The sequence below is a fragment of the Primulina huaijiensis genome, chromosome 15 (assembly GCF_012295235.1).
Source record: "Primulina huaijiensis isolate GDHJ02 chromosome 15, ASM1229523v2, whole genome shotgun sequence".
Lineage (NCBI taxonomy): Eukaryota > Viridiplantae > Streptophyta > Magnoliopsida > Lamiales > Gesneriaceae > Primulina > Primulina huaijiensis.
Window position 1 is genome coordinate 19,283,460 of NC_133320.1, and position 18,868 is coordinate 19,302,327.

The 18,868-nt window shown below is 36.6% G+C and overlaps 1 protein-coding gene across 2 annotated transcripts in view; it reads left to right on the top strand.

Moving 5' to 3' along the window:
- The window catches only part of LOC140958703 (callose synthase 10-like), a 50,013-nt gene that overhangs the window by 24,450 nt on the left and 6,695 nt on the right, over nt 1-18,868 (top strand). For both annotated transcript variants that reach the window (XR_012171828.1, XM_073416260.1), the window contains exons 20-42: nt 428-477; nt 2,126-2,212; nt 2,279-2,364; nt 2,459-2,486; nt 5,938-6,035; nt 6,129-6,210; nt 6,314-6,474; nt 6,566-6,686; nt 7,432-7,529; nt 7,601-7,691; nt 7,773-7,933; nt 8,022-8,131; nt 8,299-8,430; nt 8,557-8,625; nt 8,704-8,875; nt 9,548-9,665; nt 10,339-10,458; nt 11,308-11,423; nt 11,538-11,621; nt 17,220-17,332; nt 17,991-18,043; nt 18,121-18,297; nt 18,394-18,441. Coding sequence is in view for 1 of the 2 variants with exons in the window: in XM_073416260.1 (XP_073272361.1) it covers nt 428-477; nt 2,126-2,212; nt 2,279-2,364; nt 2,459-2,486; nt 5,938-6,035; nt 6,129-6,210; nt 6,314-6,474; nt 6,566-6,686; nt 7,432-7,529; nt 7,601-7,691; nt 7,773-7,933; nt 8,022-8,131; nt 8,299-8,430; nt 8,557-8,625; nt 8,704-8,875; nt 9,548-9,665; nt 10,339-10,458; nt 11,308-11,423; nt 11,538-11,621; nt 17,220-17,332; nt 17,991-18,043; nt 18,121-18,297; nt 18,394-18,441 (2,375 nt within the window). In the remaining variant the exon portion in view is untranslated. The remainder of the gene's footprint in view (nt 1-427; nt 478-2,125; nt 2,213-2,278; nt 2,365-2,458; nt 2,487-5,937; nt 6,036-6,128; nt 6,211-6,313; nt 6,475-6,565; nt 6,687-7,431; nt 7,530-7,600; nt 7,692-7,772; nt 7,934-8,021; nt 8,132-8,298; nt 8,431-8,556; nt 8,626-8,703; nt 8,876-9,547; nt 9,666-10,338; nt 10,459-11,307; nt 11,424-11,537; nt 11,622-17,219; nt 17,333-17,990; nt 18,044-18,120; nt 18,298-18,393; nt 18,442-18,868) is intronic.

Below are 18,868 nucleotides of genomic sequence, written 5' to 3' on the forward strand. Positions count from 1 at the left end.
TTATGCACACTTGCAGTGCTTGTGCTTTGCATGGAAAAGATTTATCTGTATGCCAGTGATTTCTGGAATGGCTGTTTCACTGACTCTTCAAGTTTCTTGTTGATTCATTGCATTCCTCACATGCACTTTTTTCCTTTTATGTTGTTTTCTATGGCTTAATATTCTGTTCACTTGTAGGAGCTACTCTCCATTTATTTCTTGTTGATAAAATATAGGTTGGTGTGAGCTTTTTCTTGTCGCGTGACGGTCTAGTTTAGCTTTTTTAAATTTTCTTATACGTAATCAGTATTTTCTTAAATTTATGGACTAGTCCTAAATCTACTTATGTCCTATACATGATTTTTGAGTTGAAGCTTCCTTTTGGTCCTTTAGAAATAAAGTTTATTTAGTAGTCTATGATGCTCTCTTATTTTGATATTTGTTGCAGACAACCATAATGTGTTGACTGTTGCTAGTTTGTGGGCACCTGTTGTGGCTGTGAGTATTCCATCCTCTTTCTTAAATGTTCAAATTTTTCAGAGAGGTCATTTGTTTACTTTGTGAATGAATTCTTCGGAACATACATGTGACAGCTCAATTAATGAAAAACATATACATGTTCCAGTCATTTCGATATGATAAACTGTTATTGCTTGGTATCTATCGTGGAGATTGCAATGTGAGTTGAGCATATGTAAATGTTAACTCTATTGTTCATTGTTATATACATATTTGAGTCCAAGAAAATAGATTGTGTGAGGAAAAAAACCAATATTTTAGGCTTACTCTATTCAGTTTATACCTTGAGATAAAAATTTTCTTCTCAGGGAACATCTTTTGATTCTTAGGGAACATCTTTTGAGAAATTTGTTTGGCATCGCGTTTTGGAGTATTGTTTATTCAATGAACCACGCTGTTCGTGCGTGAAATCATCTTCTTACAATAACTATCTATTTTTTTTTATGATAACATTTTCAACAAGCATAGCAAAATCACTGCACAATAGCTTTATTCATTTATAAAATAACTTTTTGTTAAAAATTCTCGAAACATGTTTGCACAACTGAATAAGTATTTCAAACGAAATAATTGTGAACCAAAGTTGTGGCTTAAATAGTTATAGGATGCATTTATATTGTGAATAGTTCTGATACAATTAGGTAACTTAAAATAGTTTTCAAAAATATCAAAAAAGAAAACTATCTATAAGAAAGGGAAACTTGTTAAATGAGCATAAATCTCATCTCAAAGAAAACTTGTCCGCTGGTTTTATTGGTGCAAAGAGAGCTCCTTTAGTGTAAAGTACTCTAAGATATCAGTGATGTTGGAAGAGTTATATTTTCATGTCAAACTGCAAGATCAATTTTGTAAGTAGTATCACCATTCATCTTGAGAATTCCGAAAGGACTAATTTTCTCGTCCTTGAGCTTTTTTTGAATGCCAACGGGAATTCTGCTCTTTTACAAATATACATTCGCCAAATCTACCTTGTTTAAAATTTTCTCATGCATATGCTTGTTTGCTGCTCACTTCTACCAATAATTAGCCTCAAGATTACTCCACACTTTGTTATGAATCCACTGCATCATAATTATCATCGACAGGAAGAAGACAAATCAGTTCTGTAGTTCACTTTGGAGCATTAGTGTAGACACGTTAGAAGTGTCTTTTTGGTAGAACTATTTGGCACACCATTGAATCTGTAGAAAGGTAGCGTCCCATTACTTCGATTTGTCACTACAATCAGCCCAAAAACATATTTCCAAGCGTACTATTATCTACAATCACCATTACATGGTGCATTATCTCTGATGGAAGCTCCAGCAGTAAAGTGTACTGAAATTGTCCTTTCTGTCAACTCCTGGTCAGTACTGTTTAGTCTGAAAAATGAATTCTTAATATTTCTGTTACTTTGGTTAACCAGTGCTGCAAATGTTTCCTTGTGGTTTGACTTCCTTAGCCTTTGATTTTCATTTTCTCCACTCAACTTAAATATTTCACTATCAGTTGCAAGTCAAATTCCGTTGATTTGCACGTGCTTGGTCCTAAGCCTGTTTCGTAACTGTTATGACATTTTTATGTTTTTTAATGGTAGTTAGTATTTCTCGTGATCAGTCTCTCTCTTCCATGACCATTGAATCTGCAGATTTATCTTATGGATATTCATATCTGGTATACTCTACTGTCTGCAATTTATGGTGCTGTGATGGGTGCAAGGGGTCGATTAGGGGAGGTACAAATTTGATTATGTGCCAATTCTAGTGGAGTCATATATGTTTATTGAGAGTTCCATCTGCAGATTCGTTCAGTTGAAATGATGCACAAACGATTTGTAAGTTTTCCAGAAGTATTTGTGAGGAATATGGTATCTCAACAAATCAAAAGGTGAATTTAACAATCTCATCTGTAATTGAAAATGCTAAACTGGTTAATATTTTGTTCATAACTTTTTAATGATGAGGAAAATCATGGTTTCCAGGATTCCTTTTGAGAGACGAGCATCACAGGTCAGAGTTCTTTTTTAGTTCTTTTTTTCCAAATTTTAATGTGTTCTTTGTTTCAATTGGATCCAGTTTTAATGTCGATGAATGATTTTGTTGTTCTTGTCTGGCTTTAAGTATTTCTTTTGGTCTAGAATCCAGAAGATGTGAAATACCAAATTTGGCCGTTTACAGTTGTTGACTTGATAGTGTCTTCTTTCTCCACAAATTTCAGCATTTGACAGCAGTTCTAAAAAGTTCTATATGGTATCTCTATGACAGTACATTTTTTTATAAATATTTGTTCCTTTGAAGCACCAGTTTTCCTATTATCTGAATTTGAGTGAAACTGATAGTAGTTGTATAATGAGTTTTTTTGATAAGAAACAATATTATATTGATTAATAAATTTAGTTACAAAAAGAGAACCAGAGGTCCACATAAGACGAAGTGTATCACATTGCTTGAGTCCTTTCTCACCTTTAAATTTACCTCTAGGCCTTCCGTTAATAAGAATTGAGAATGAAACAGTAGAAACACAACCCCGAATCCACTTACGCCACCTCGCTCCACGCTTCTTCCTCACAAGTAAATAAATTGAAATCCACCGGAGATAGACAACAATATAACTTTTGGTGGATAAGAATGATGAATCAAGTCAAGAATCGTACAATCTGAAGTTTAATAGTCTTTCCATCTTGCTACACCGTGCATATTTTAAGATCTACACCAATTGTGCTGATGTAACTGTCCAAGTTTGAATCATCTATTAAGGAGTCATGATTCAATTCAGCGATTCGACAGCATATTCTCCTTCCGACAGACGGCGATCGACGAATATTGAAAATCGTCACCGGAGTAGTTGACACCACCGGTTGATGCTGAGGAGGTTAATGAGCTTGAACTTCAAGCATCTTTAATAAAGTAAAGCGTGTTTCATGTTTGTGAAATACTCCAATGTTTTTATTTTGACTAATTTGCCATAATTTGAGTGAGAATATGGCTTCACAGAAAGCATGATCTTCCTTCCTATAAGAAAGAATATGGCTTCACAGAAAGCCCGGGGTAAAATCAAGATCAAAGTTGCAATGTTGATCGACACTCATGGTGACTTTAAGAACGCGTCGATCTCAGATATATTGAGAGATTGGACTTATGTGTATCATTGATACAACATTGATATTATGTACTTTCTGTCAAAAGTGGAGCACTAGTCCACTGATGTAATCAACTCTTATCACATTATTAATAAAATATCGTTTCTTATAAAAAAGAAAAAATTAGTCTGATAACGAGGATGTATAAAATCTTGGCTAAAGTCTTAACTAACAGGTTGAAGAAAGTCTTGATCGATACAATAACGGAAAATCAGTGTGCATTTATTTAAGAGAGACAAATCTAGACTGTTGTCTTATCGCGAATGAAATAGTAGAGGAGTGTAGACGAAAAAAGAAGAAAGGGTGGGTGCTGATAGAAAAGGTGTATGCTAACGTGGACCGGAGATTTTGGGACTTTGTGCTTCAAAAGAAAGAATTTGGTGATAGATGGAGAAAGTGGATTAAGGATTGTGTATCGAATGTCGTTTTCTTTATTTTTATTAATAGAAGGCCACGTGGCAAAATAAAAAAGAAGCGAGGTCTTAGGCAAGGGGATCCACTATCCCCCTTCCTTTTTAATTTTGTGATCGATGAATTGAGGCGATTGGTGGATATGGCTAAGGTTTTGAATGAAGTAAGGGGGTTGGAAGTTGGGAGATATAAAATATAGATCTCTCACATCCAATTTGCGGATGACACTTTGTTTTTTGTCCAATCTAAGAGTCATTTGCGTGGTTTTGTGGATATACTCAACTATTTCAATCAGAAATCGGGATTGAAGATTAAGTTGGAAAAAAGCGTTTTGTTGGGATTAAATTGTTCGGAAGTAGAGGTTGAAGGGTTAGCTTCAGAGATTGGGCGTAAAAACGAGTAGTGGCCAATTAAATATTACGGGGTACTGTGGGGAGGCAATCCTAGGAACTTTGACTTTTGGGAACTGGAACCCGTAGTTTCCAAGATGTCTAAGAAGCTAGCAAGCTAGAAAAAAGCGTTCCTATCAAGGGGGTCGTCTAACATTGATAGCGTCAGTGCAATGGCAACATACTTCATGTCTCTCTTTAAAGTGCCACTTCATGTGGCATAAAGGATGGTAAAATTATGAGGGATTTTCTGTGGGACGGAGAGGGATGGGGAGGTGGATTGTCATGTATTTGCTTGGGATCAAGTTTGTAACCAAAAGATAAGGGGGGTTTGGGTTTTTGGGGAATATTTGTTTGAGAAATAAGGAACTTTTAGGGTAATGGTAGTGGAGATGTTCTGTGGGAAGAGATGATTGTGGAAAAAAGTTAGAGCATTTGCGATCTACAAGATAATGACTGAGACGTGGGGTTGGCAAGGAATACGACTTTTAGAAGCTCCGAGAATCTTTTAATTAGGGCGGTGCTAAAAGGGGAGGATATCATTCGCTTTTGGGAGGATCATTGTTCCATCTCTGTTTCAGGTCTCCTTGATTCTTAACAAACCTGGCAGTGGCAACAATTTCATCAATATCGTGTACCTTCCGGTTAATTCCAACTTTGCTTGGGATGTGCGTTTCAGAATAGCTTTAAATGAGGTCGAAATTGTTGAGTTCAATACTCAACCAGGGGTCTTAGATACTATTCCTTTGGAGGTGGGTACGGAAGATTTTAGGTTTGGCTGGGGACTCTTCAGAGTCTTTTTCTGTTATTTCTTTTTATGACTCTTTTTTTCCGATTAGCAACTTCTCTTATTTCTCGTATTTTACTAATAACTGGAAAGTACCTATCCTATATAAGGTTCGAGTTTTCTCGTCGATCGTGGCTTTGGGAAAATTGCCGATCTACGATTCGTTCAAAAAACGATGGCTTAATTGTGCTTCATGTCCGAACTGGAGTCGCCTATGCCGGAACAATGAGGAGGATCAAGACCATTTTCTTTTGCATTGTTCGTTTACGAGTGGAATGGAACAAAGTATTGCAGGAATTGGCTTTCGATTAGATTTTTCCAAGAACGACGCATGACATTTTTCTTTTGGAGCCAAGTTTACCTGCCGGGATGAAAATTAGGTGTTTTTGGTATGTGATAGTTCATTCCTTATTTTGGTCAATTTTGTTAGAGCGGAACAAAAGAATTTTCACCAACGTAACAAAGCCTATAGATGAGGTTTTCGAGTAGATCAAATTTAGGATCGCTAGTATGACGACAAAGTTGACAGACTTTAACCATTTACTTATCTCAGACATAGTGTGGGATTGGAAATTTCTATACTATTAACGAAAGTGTAGTAGTTTTCATTCTTTGTGGCTTTTGCGGATTTCTCATCCGCCTACTTGTATTTTGTTTTCTTATTCTAATAAAATTTCGTTTCTAATAAAAAAAGAATTATGCTACTTCTTTGTTGAATGTTGATATGCTTCTAGGTTTCTCATGATTATAACAAGACCTATGCGGCTATATTTTCCCCATTTTGGAATGAAATTATTAAGAGTCTGCGTGAAGAAGATTACTTAAGTAATAGGTATTTACTATATTATTTACTTCCTGTTATATCTTGCTCAACTTCTTTGCTGCTAAAGTTTTGCTCCTTTTATTCTCTGTTGCATTATTTCAGGGAGATGGATTTACTCTCTATGCCGAGTAACACCGGAAGTCTGAAATTAGTTCAATGGCCGCTTTTTCTCCTTAGTAGTAAGGTGCTGCCTTTTTAACATAGTTTCTCTCTTAATCGGCATCGTTGTGATAAAATTTGTTTTGTGTCAATCTATCATAATCACACTGGAACAATTATTCTTTCAGATATTATTAGCAATTGATTTAGCTCTGGATTGCAAAGACACACAAGTGGATCTTTGGAACAGAGTATGCAAGGATGAGTACATGGCTTATGCTGTCCAAGAGTGTTATTTCAGTATTGAAAAAATTTTGCACTCCTTGGTTGATGGAGAGGGAAGACTTTGGTAGGGCTTTTTTTTTTTGCCTCGATGGGACTACAAATTTATTATTCTCTTCTTTTTTAAACTATTCCCTGAAAGTCTCACTCCTTGCCAGGGTTGAAAGGATATTTCGTGAGATTAACAGCAGTATATCAGAAGGTTCTCTTGTAATAACTTTGTTTCTTCAAAAGCTTCCATTGGTGCTCTCAAGGTTTACCGCATTGACTGGGCTACTGGTAATTTCTTCTTCCCTATTGTAAAAAACTTAACTTATTTACTACAGGAACCGAGAATCCTATTCCAAGGAATTGATGAGACTGCTTCGTCTTTCACATATGAACTGATTTGGCTTTGGTGTATCACGTATGAACATCTGAGCTGTGCCCAGCTTACTATTCACATTGAGAGACTAATAGAGTTTTGTAAAAGTAAATGAAAAGTTGGAAGAAAAAGAGAGGAATATCACAACTGTCTTACACTCTCTTTGTCATCTAGAAATGTTTTACTTACTGTGGAAAAAAGATTATTTGTGGATTCTAGGTCGGTGCTTGGTTCTAATAATTTCTATTATTACTTTATGTTTTGATTGACTACCTTTATCCACGCAACGTGGCATTGGAGAATCACTTTCTGATAATTTTCTGCTACAATACGTGAACTCCTTGAAAAGTCTCATAATTTGTCTTATAATTTTTTATAATTTTTTTAATATATTTGATGCTTAGGTTCATTATTTCCTTGTTTTTTTTTTGGCTCTTTTTCATTTTTTTATTTTGTTATTTTGTATCACATCTTCATTTCCAATCATCTGGTGTATGTCTCCCTGAATATGATCTATTACTCAAGAACATTATCATGTTCTTAGATTCTCGTTCATTGCAACTTGGTAATTTTGAAAGAGATTTATATTTGTTATTACGTTGATTATTATGTTATTTTTCTTCTTTTGATTTCTAATTCTCTAATTTGTTTATTTTTCAGATGCGTAACGAAACTCCTGAACTTGCAAAAGGTGCTGCTAAGGCATTATATGTTTTATACGACATTGTTACACATGAGCTGCTGTCCCCTGATTTGAGGTGATTTGTATATTCCTTTTGTTATTGATAAGTTTTTATGTAATTTTTTTAATTCCCTTTGTTGTCCTCAGGGAGCAGCTTGATACATGGAATATATTGTTGAGGGCTAGAAACGAGGGCCGTCTATTTTCTAGGATAGAATGGCCGAAGGATCCTGACATTGTAAGTTTTCAAAGTTCTCGTTGTATTTGGTGTTGATTTTAATAAATTTAGGTTGCCTTTAATAGTCTTTCTCGGGAACAGAAGGAGCAGGTGAAAAGGTTGCACCTACTTCTGACTGTGAAGGATTCTGCAGCTAATATACCCAAGAACCTTGAAGCACAAAGAAGGTTGGAATTCTTTACAAATTCATTATTCATGGGCATGCCACCAGCTAAGCCTGTCTCTGAAATGATGCCATTCTGGTAATATCCTAAATTGTCTTGGAAGATTTTAATGTTTGGCCGGTGATTCGTTCTGATTTTTTTCCTGATCTCTATTGGCTTGGGATAGTGTCTTCACGCCATATTACAGTGAAACGGTGCTTTACAGTAACTCTGAGCTGAAGGTTGAGAACGAAGATGGAATATCTACTCTTTTCTATCTCCAAAAGATATTCCCAGGTATTTCTTCTTGCATGTTTTCTATTCTAATTACAAAGGTAATTCTTTTCTCTGTCTAATGACAAAGGTAGTTCATATATATATATATATATTTTTCTCCTCCTTATAGTTTGTCTTCCCAGGCTTAAGTTTTTTAATCATCTCCAACTTTTTTTGTCTTTTTTTAGATGAATGGGAGAACTTTTTGGAACGTATTGGCCAAAATGACAGTGGTGATGCTGATCTACAAGAAAGTTCTGCCAGTGCTTTAGAACTTCGGTTTTGGGCATCTTACAGGGGACAAACTTTAGCTAGGACAGGTTTAAGCAACTTCATATCTTTACTCTTAAATCTTATTCGGCTACTTTTCTGGAGTACAGCCTCTTAAGACAGTGGACTTTTGGTAGCTTCTTCAATTCTATGAGTTCCACTTCTGTTTAATGCAGTGCGCGGTATGATGTATTATAGAAGGGCGCTGATGCTGCAGAGCTTCTTGGAAAGGAGATCTCTAGGAGGTTAATATATTCCTGACTGGTTAGTATTGAATAATTTTGTGCAGAACAGTACTTACTAATGTGCTTCCTCTGGTGCAGATGACATCTCTTCTCAGACAAGTTCTTATGTGACTCAAGGCTTTGAGTTGTCACATGAAGCGCGTGCTCAAGCTGATATAAAATTCACTTATGTTGTTTCATGTCAAATTTATGGGCAACAAAAGCAGCGGAAAGCCCCTGAGGCAACTGATATTGCATTGCTTCTACAGAGGTAAGCTCTTGAAGTTAGTTTCAATCGATGTCGACACCTGTTTCATCTNTCTCTTTTGCTTTTTTTTTTTTTTTGTAAAATGTTTTTGTTGATTTTTTTGTGAGTTCAAACATGTCCTGTACTTTCTTCGTTTTTATCTTCCTCGTGGGAGGGGTGTCAAAGAAATTAGAAATGCTTGAATACCCTAGGTTCATTGCTTGTGCAGGATTTTCTGAACTCTGATCCTGGAATGCTACTGTCTTTCATTTAAACTTGAGTAAAAATTTTGGGTCCAACTTTATTCTTCATTTTCCTAAGGTCAAGATGATGAAATGAAAAACATGACTCCTGAGACTAGTGGAATATGGGAAATTTGACTGGATATTTTCTTTAGCATTGAGTGAAAAATGCATAACTGACGGTATTCGCGTATGTGGCACATTGCATTTTGTTGCTGTTGTATCATTGGGCTGTTGTTGCCTTGGTAACACTGACATTTGGGGGTTGTCAAAAAACATGGTGTTCACTTGCAATATTCTTCCATCGCTAGCTGGAAGAAACAAAACTAAATACATTACTGAAAGGGAATATCTACTTTAGATGCATGAAATTTAAACCCTAGGTATGCATGAAATTTTCTTATGTAGCTTTTTTTTTATTGATTGCAGACTGTCACTATATTTGTTTTATTAGGAACGAGGCACTTCGTGTTGCCTTTATACATGTGGAGGAGAGTGTTGGAGAGGATGGAAAGCCGGCAAAGGAATACTATTCTAAGCTTGTCAAAGCTGATGCTAATGGAAAGGATCAGGTATTCCATCTAGGAACTCATATTCCAAATATGTATCTTTCTTTGTTGTGTCTCAAAGTTTCATTATACGAGAGATGTTGAGAGAGTTATGGAATTGCCACTATTTTTTAGATTCATGTACCCAATTCCTAGAGCAAAATACCAATTAAACAATTGATCTATTAGAAAGTTGGTCTCACCGAGTGATATCTTGGATGAGACCTTAAGATTGAGCATGTATTCGGGGAGAATAAGGTAAAATCGTTCTTGTGTGTGGTGGTTTAATCCAGATATAGAAAAGTGTTTACGGTCAAAGCAAAGTTACATTCATAATGGAGAAGAATAAAATGCTTGTTTCCTATGCTCAAGACATATGAGCAAGTAGGTTTGCAGTCCCTACGTTTCCACATTTTTCTGTGTAGATCAACAGAACTTCATGAATTCCATCATATACATATAAAACTCATTTTGTGACCTGAACTTTTAGAACTACTATATCTTATTATGTTGCACATGTTGATGAATTTAATGTACATCTTTAGCTTTTTCTGTGTTTGAACTCTTGATTTTAGAAACATTACTAGTTATACAATGCTTTCTATGGGTTGACACCAACAATGCTTGCATTATCGCTGGCTTAGTTTTAGCCTTGATTTATGTTGTTATTGGTTTCAACACTCCTTCTGATGGACAGGAAATTTTTTCAATTAAACTTCCTGGGGATCCTAAGCTGGGAGAAGGGAAACCTGAGAATCAAAACCATGCAATAATTTTCACACGTGGAGAAGCTGTTCAAACAATTGACATGAATCAGGTAATATATTGATTTTCTTTTGAAATTGAGCAAGTTACCTTCTAGATGTTTAAGACAAGACATGCATGCTGTTTGTATTTTTTATTTGCTTTAATGGGTGGCCATTGTCGAAGAAACTTGATTTTGTTTTTGATAATTGGATGGCTCAATATGTAAAAAATTGAGCTTTTACGGAATGTTCGGCAAGTTGTACAGTTTCTATTAGTGAGGCTTGATTTTCAGTTTGTGTATTTTTGTATTGACCCTTGTGATTTGTGTGCATATCTATATGGTTCATGAAAGTGGAAATTTTGTGAACGTGGGTGTTTGGGATGGCTATTGATGCAACTTGCAAGAGGTTTATGGTAGAAGCAGTAGGTTGTGAATCTCTGTTGGGAGCTATCGGTGTTGACTTGTATTGTGTGGTGGTCTAGTGTGGCAATTAGAGTTGGTGTATGCAAATGAAGACAACTCTAACAAACTAATTTTCCAGTGTAACCTTATGATTGTTGTTTAATGTTTGTATCTAAATGTACTTAAAAAATAATAAATGTTTAATTTTTGTAAGAAAGAGTTAATTTAAATTTTATCTAAAAAGCTCACGCATAATTGCACTTAATGTGGGTTGACCGCTTTTTCCACGTTTTTTCATGAATCAAAGCTTTTTCTTCATGCTTCGTGCTTTTTAGAATACTGCATTTAGTCATTGCGTGGCATAACAAACCTTATGGGGACTGTGACTATACCATTGCTTGCTCAGTGTCATTTTTCTTTTACTGTGATCTTGTTCAGATGTTACTTCATTCCTGTTTATTTCTTTGCAAGATTATTTTATTTTTCTTTTTGAATAATTTTTTCAATTTCATCTAGGACAACTACCTTGAGGAGGCAATGAAAATGCGAAATCTCCTCGAGGAATTTTGGGGAAATCATGGTCTTCGGCCCCCGACAATTCTTGGTGTAAGAGAACATGTGTTTACTGGAAGGTTGGATTACCTCTTGCTGTCTTTTCTCCCTCTCTTCCTCTCTCTCTTGCTACTGTTCAAATCATTTGGTGAGAAATCTCTATGATCAACAATTTGTGTTTGAAATCAATGCAGTGTCTCTTCCTTGGCCTGGTTCATGTCCAACCAAGAGACTAGTTTCGTGACCTTGGGTCAGCGGGTTTTGGCAAAACCTTTGAAGTAAGTGTATCAGATTTTAATAGTTTATTGATGCATTCTAGACTCACTTTTCGGGTGCATACTTTGTGTTCCTGCTTTCTGGTTTCCTTTCTGGTTTGTATGTACACATGACAATTATATATTTATATTTTTTTAAGAAACAATTTTTTATTAATAATTTAATAAATGTTAATTACAATCAGTGGACTAGTGGTCTACTTTCAACATAAACTACATAAGATCGATGCTCTATCAATGATACACATAAGCCCAATCTCTCCATATAACTGAGATCGACACGTTCTTAAATTCTTCATGAGTACCAATCCACATAGCAACTTTGATCTTGATTTTATCCCAACACTCGTCACTGTTGTCTTCCATATTCTAAAAAATTATTTTATTACTCTCTAGCCCTACTGACAAACATATGCCGTGAACCACCACTTGTCAAAAAATTCTTCCCCTCCTGCCAATTAACTGTCCTAGATCCATAGCGAATAAATCATTTGTTGACTTCGGTGCCACCTAAACCAAGTCCAATCCTTTCAAAGCTCTAGCCCACAAGCCGCTCGTGAATGCACAATGAATGAGCATATGATCCTGTGTTTCCATATCATTCCTACACAACACACACCAATTGGGGCACATAGAAATTGGTGGCCACTTCTTTTGCATCGAGGTCGGCAACTTACTCAAAATCGCTGTCCACGAGAATACATGGGTCTTTGTTGGAACTGGAACCTTCCATATAACATGGAAATATGGAAAAACGGAAAGCTACTTTCGGGAAAAATTGACTCAAAGAAGAATTTGACTGAGAAAAGACCAGAAGGATCTCCACTCCACACTCAGCTATAATCTACCCCTTCAATCAACTTAATCCTATCCAACACACCTAATAATTCAGTAAACTCAAATGACTCCTCATCTGTCACAACCCTTCGAAAATGAAAATCCCATGATTGAGAAGACGACGAATTTTCAAAGTGAACAAGTATGATATAAACATATTATGAAACTCGAATAGTTGAAATAAAGATGGGTAAAGATCTTTAAAGGAAGAATCCCCCACCAAATTTATTCCCAAAACCTAGCCTTGTTACCTCATCTAACCTTATCGTCACTACTTGTTGAAAAGCCGGGTAAGATCGGGAAATAAACTTCCATGGACGTCTGAACGTCACATATCTTGCTAAACATGCATCCCACCCATTCTCTTGTAACCCATATTTACTCACTATGATCGTCCACAACGTCCCATTTTCCACATAAAACCTCCACCACCATTTCCCCAACATAGCCTTGTTTCTCAAAACAATATTCCCAATACCCAATCCGCCCTTTTTCTTTAGGTTTGCACACATGTTCCCAGGCAACCAAATGACTGTGCATCACCATCAGCTCCATCCCATAAGAATTTCCTTGAAATTTTCTCCATCGCGTCGGCTATTCCTTTTGGCACCCTAAAAAAAGACATGTAATAAATCGAAGGTGCATTTAAAGCTGATGTTATCAATGTTAACATTCCCCCTCTTGACAGAAAAGCTCTCTTCCAACTTGCCAACTTTTTCGACATCTTAGACAGAATGGGTTCCCAGGATGAGACTTGTAATTGATTTTCTGCTAAAGGCACTCCCAAATACTTAATCGGCCACTTCTCCTTATCACATCCAATTTGCTGTGTAACAATTCCACTTCTTCACAATGGATACCCAACAAAGCACTCTTTTTCCAATTGATTTTTAATCCAGACACGTCGCAAAATGATATCACAACTTCCACCAAAAATATGATATGATCCTCTTTATTAACAAAGAAAAGTGTATCGTCCGCAAGTTGAATATGAGATATCTCTATCTTGTCTCTACCAACCTTAATCCCTCTGATTAAATTCATGTCCTTAGCTTTATCAACCAACCTCCCCAATACATCCACTACCAAGTTAAACAAAAAAAGAGACAACGTATCACCTTGTCTAAGCCCTTTATGAGCATTAAGTTCACCCCTTGGCCTTCCATTGATCATAATAGAAAATGATACATTTGATACACATCCTTTGATCCACCTTATCCATCTCCCTCCAAACCCTTTCTTCCTTGTACAAAATCCAAAAAATCCCAATCTACATTGTCGTACGCTTTTTCGAAATCTACCTTCAATACCAACCCTTTTTTCTTCTTCCTCCTTCCCTCATCCAATAGTTCATTCGCAATAAGACAACAATCGAGTATCCGTCTTCCCTCAACAAAAGCATTATGAGATTCTGATATTGTATCTGACATGACATTCTTAATCCTTGCAGTTAAAACTTTGACTATTATCTTATACAAGCTTGTTGTAAGGCTGATCGGTCTGAAGTCCTTAACCTTGGTCGATTCATTTTTCTTCCGGATCAAACAAATGTACGTTTCGTTGGTGACACTATTTATGATTTCGCTTTCAGAAAACTGATTGATAACCTTCATTAAATTTCTTTTAACAATATCCCAGCACTCTTGAAAAAACACCAAGGTAAAATCGTCCGCTCCTGGAATCTTACATCCATCATACTCAAAAACTGCCTTCTTGACCTCTTCTTTTGTGAACGGTTTTCTAAATCTCGGCTTGATTCTCCATCAATGGGACACCACTCCACTTTTTCAATACCCCAACCCCTCGTGTCTCACTTGCTGTACAGCTCCTTAAAGAACTTTACAATAATGGAGACAATTTCATCCTCGTTACTAGTAACCGATCCATCATTTTTTTCAATATGTTAATGGTGGTCTTACTCCTCCGTTGATTTAAAAGCAAATGAAATTTTTTTGTATTGTGATCCCTTTTTTTAATCCATTTAACCTTACTTTTTTTGTTATTAATTTGATTCTTTCGACACACCAATTCTTCTAACAACTGTTTTGCTTCCTTTTTTTTTATTTGATATACTTCTTCAGATCCCCATCCCCCACTCTCTAATTCATTACGCCTTCTGATATTTTCTCTCAACTCTGCTGATTTCATTTCCACCATCCCGAAAACCTCTTCATTCCATCTTCGAATGTCTCCCTTCAAAGCCTTGAGTGTTCTCATAAATTTATATGCCTCCCATACTTTAAATTATGCATTATTCCACCACGATAAGATTGATGTTTTGAAGCTTTTGTGCCTCAGCCACACGTTCTCAAATCTAAAAGGCTTTGGTCCATACTTAATTTTTTCCGAATCCAAAACCACTAGAAAATGATCCGAGGTGATTCTTGGAAGGAGCATTTGTCTATAAAATGGATAAATTTCAGTCCATCCCACCGTGACCAAGAACCTATCCAATCTGCAGCAAATGGGTGTCTCCTTCAAATTCGACCAAGTGAAATGTCCATTCAGCAAAGGTGGTTCGCACAACTCCAATTCATGTATCAAGGTATCAAAACAAGACATACTCGATGTATGGGATCGGCTCTGAAACCGAAAATTCCCCAATCAAATTGTCCTTAACCGAAATCACCCTTGGATCCCACATAACCAAAATTCCACTTGACCGATCAACTTCAGGTAATCTAACCTACTCCACAAATCGTGATTTCCACATACTTGCAATAAATCTTCTATCCACCACATCTTTTTTGATATCTTGCAAAACAACTAAGTCTGGCCTTTCTTTAACTAAAACAGCACGTATCAATCCCTTACGCATAAATGATCTCCATATTCAAATCTTGACATTTCTGATTGTGCCCAGTTAATCCTCCGTCGTCTCTTGGTTGCTGATTTTTGGGGTCAGCCGTATCTGTATTTTGAGTATCAGTTCTGTGTACGAGATACTATCTACACCAATGAGACCATTCGCTCTTCCCCATCCCGCCATCACTGTAGCTTCATTGACCACCACTTGTGCATAAGATCTTTTTTCATAAATGTCATACGTTGCTATGTTGACCGAATCTACAACAATGCGCATAACCATAGGTCCTCTCTGAGTTATGATTTGCATGATACTATTGATAGATCCACCTTCAGGTCCCACAACTTTGATTTTAGCCGCCGACAAAGCTTTAAGTAAAATAGTTTCTTGGCTAATGTTCAGCAATCCTCCACATTGCTCTCCTATACTTCTGAAAAGATCAGTGTACTCCAATTCCCAAGGTATCCCCAATAATCTCACCCAGCTATTACAACACTCAAACACTTCTTCTTTCCTGTTGATTTGTTGCCTTCAGCTCTCGAAGGACAAGGTAACCCTTTTCTCTAGAAAACATTTCTTCAATTTCAAATAAAAGCAGGCATCTTCTTCGTTGTTTGGCCACCAGATTGCTTTGTTGGCATGAAATAGAAATATTTCAATGTTCCTCTTGACTGCCTTCCCAAGAGTCACATGCACCAATTCCCACGATATATTGACACACTCCCTTGTGATAATGAGTTCTTTACTCCAATTCTTAACCAAGCATGACCGAAAGTGTTCATAAACGTCTATGTTCCCTATACAGTGGGATTCGGACAGAATTTCCCATTATTCTGTGATTGCCCCAATAGCTTCCTTTCTTTTCTTATATGCATTCCATTGTCCCTCATTTTCTGAATAAGTTCGGACAAGTTGTTTGCCACACATTTCCACCCCCAATCATACCGGCCACTTGGTATGATGATGCGCTGCCTCTTGCCGATCCAAACGAATTTAAACACTTCCAGATAGCTGCCCTGGGCATTGGAGATTTTTTGCATGGAAAATACTGGTTCCTTTCCTCTGAATCTGTTGGGTTCCTTTCCTCTGAATCTGTTAAACTTTGAACATGTATGTGGTTTGTTAATTTATTCCGACAATTTCGACCAAAGCCAATGTAAGCTTTGTAAATCCACTTCCAGCAGATAGCTAGCATTTCTGGTTCTCTGTGTCATACACACAACATTATACCTCCTAATCATTTTGATTATAAACAAGTTTTACTCGATTTTAACCTTGCATGCTGCACTGTTACTGTAATGATCCCGGTGCACCCACGTGGACATGACTTTTTAGCAAACCTGGTTTCTGTGCGCTGCTAGGTTCAGATCGTGGCTAGGAATCAGGTCGTTCAAAGTTCGCAATTAGGATACAAGGTTGGCTAGGGTCCCGGTAGAATTCATAGCTGGCTATGATTCAGATCGCAAGTAGGTGTCAGTGCGCGGTTAGGCTATCTACTGGCTAGGGTCGCGGTTAGAGGGCCAAGACATTATAAAGAAGAAGAGATGAAAGGCAAATATGTTCGGCGGTCGGCTGTGGTCGGTGGTGATCGGAATGGGTAGACGATGGTTACCACGGGAGGTTGGCGTGGACGTTAGTCAAGATAAGCATATTCGGGAAAAAAAAGCAGAATAAAAGGGCCTGGGAGGGCGGTCGGAGTTGTTTGGCGATGGCCGGTGAAGGGAGGATGTAGTCGGTAGAAGAGTTAGTCACGTATAGGAGAGAAGCATTTTCACATTTTTCCTAGAGAGAGAAATTTTTCCAAATCTTGGCTGCACATGGCAATTATATTTTGTTCCAGAGATGTACATCTCTCTTGTTATTCTTTGTTATTTGATAATTTTCTTGTCATTTACTTGCTGAAACTACTTAATCTACATTTTGGCAATTTATCTGGTTACCCATTTGAAATCATGCAGAGTCCGTATGCATTATGGACATCCAGACGTCTTTGACCGAATTTTTCATATTACTCGTGGTGGTATCAGTAAAGCATCGCGTGTCATTAATATCAGTGAAGATATTTATGCAGGTAATGTTGGCCGATTTTCATTATGGGCACAATAATGTGCTTTCATTATTACATCTAAGTACAGATGTGAAATTTCTGCTATTTCTGATAATGGCCCTCCTGCCTATGCATGTTCAATACTTTGTCCCACATTTCAAAATTAAGATATTATATCTTTGACTTAAGTAGGTGGACCTTCATATATATAACTTGCTATGCTTCTTTCTTGATCACGGATACATATTATTAGTTAGATCATTTTACGGCATGGCTAACATTTTGTAGGAGGTAATAAATGCTCCTGAGGATTGAATATAAATAAAATGGTGGAAAAGTTTGAATGTTTATGTACTTACATTGCATAGGACTCTTGATGTTTTTAAGGAGAAATATTGGTTAATGCAGAAACTGAAGGTCCGTTATATTTGACAGCCAACATCTTGTTTAAGTAATCTGCATTTGTTAAAGTGATTTTTTCAAATTGCTTTTTCTCTTGATGCCGTTCATTGTTTGGGATTTGTAGAATAGAATTCAGCAATTAACATTGTATCGCTGTTTTATATATAGATGCTTCAGTCCTGTCATATCATTGTTATTAAATTAGTTTTACCTGTGTCTGTTTGACTATGAGATTTATTTTACGCACTTGCATCTGTACACTGTCTCCTGAAATATGCAGGTTTCAATTCAACATTGAGACAGGGAAACATCACTCATCATGAATATATTCAGGTCTGTACTGGTTTTCTTGTTTACTTGTAATGGAAGATTACATTTTTCCATTATTCTGACTCCTACTTCTTGATTAGGTTGGGAAGGGAAGAGACGTGGGGTTAAACCAAATAGCCTTATTTGAAGGCAAAGTCGCTGGAGGAAATGGAGAGCAAGTTCTGAGCCGGGATGTTTATAGACTTGGGCAGCTTTTTGATTTCTTCAGAATGATGTCCTTCTTTTTCACAACTGTTGGCTACTATGTTTGCACAATGGTAAAATTGAATATCATTCTTCAATTGTCCCAAACTACTTAGTGTTTGGTGCCGTACAGTTTACTCAATCATCTAATAGAAGTTTTCTTATTGCAGATGACTGTTCTTACTGTATATATTTTCCTGTACGGAAGAATTTATCTGGTAACTTCTCACTTTAAATATAATTTTATTTTGTTTTTGTTTGATTGATCAAGAAAGTAGGTGGCTTTAGAATTTGTTATGTGATGTGCCATCTGCATCCTGGCAAATGATTGCTTAAGGAGCGTTAATTTTTTTATTATTTGGTAAATATACAAGGAACAAGGATTTCTTCCTTGGGTATGCACCTATCTACATTTATACTAACTTTAGGCGCTTACTTATGCTACAAATTTTGAAAGCCTGAGAGTTGTACTTGTTTAAGTGCACTTTGTTACAATATCTAAGCCTGTTCCTAACCTAAATGCTCCTTTCGCATTAATTTTGCAAAAACTGCATGTTTATTGTCGTAGATATCTTGAAAGAGTTTCTACAATCCATTGAAAATGTCGGTGAAGCTAATTAGAGACAGTTGAAGAAGATGTTTGCA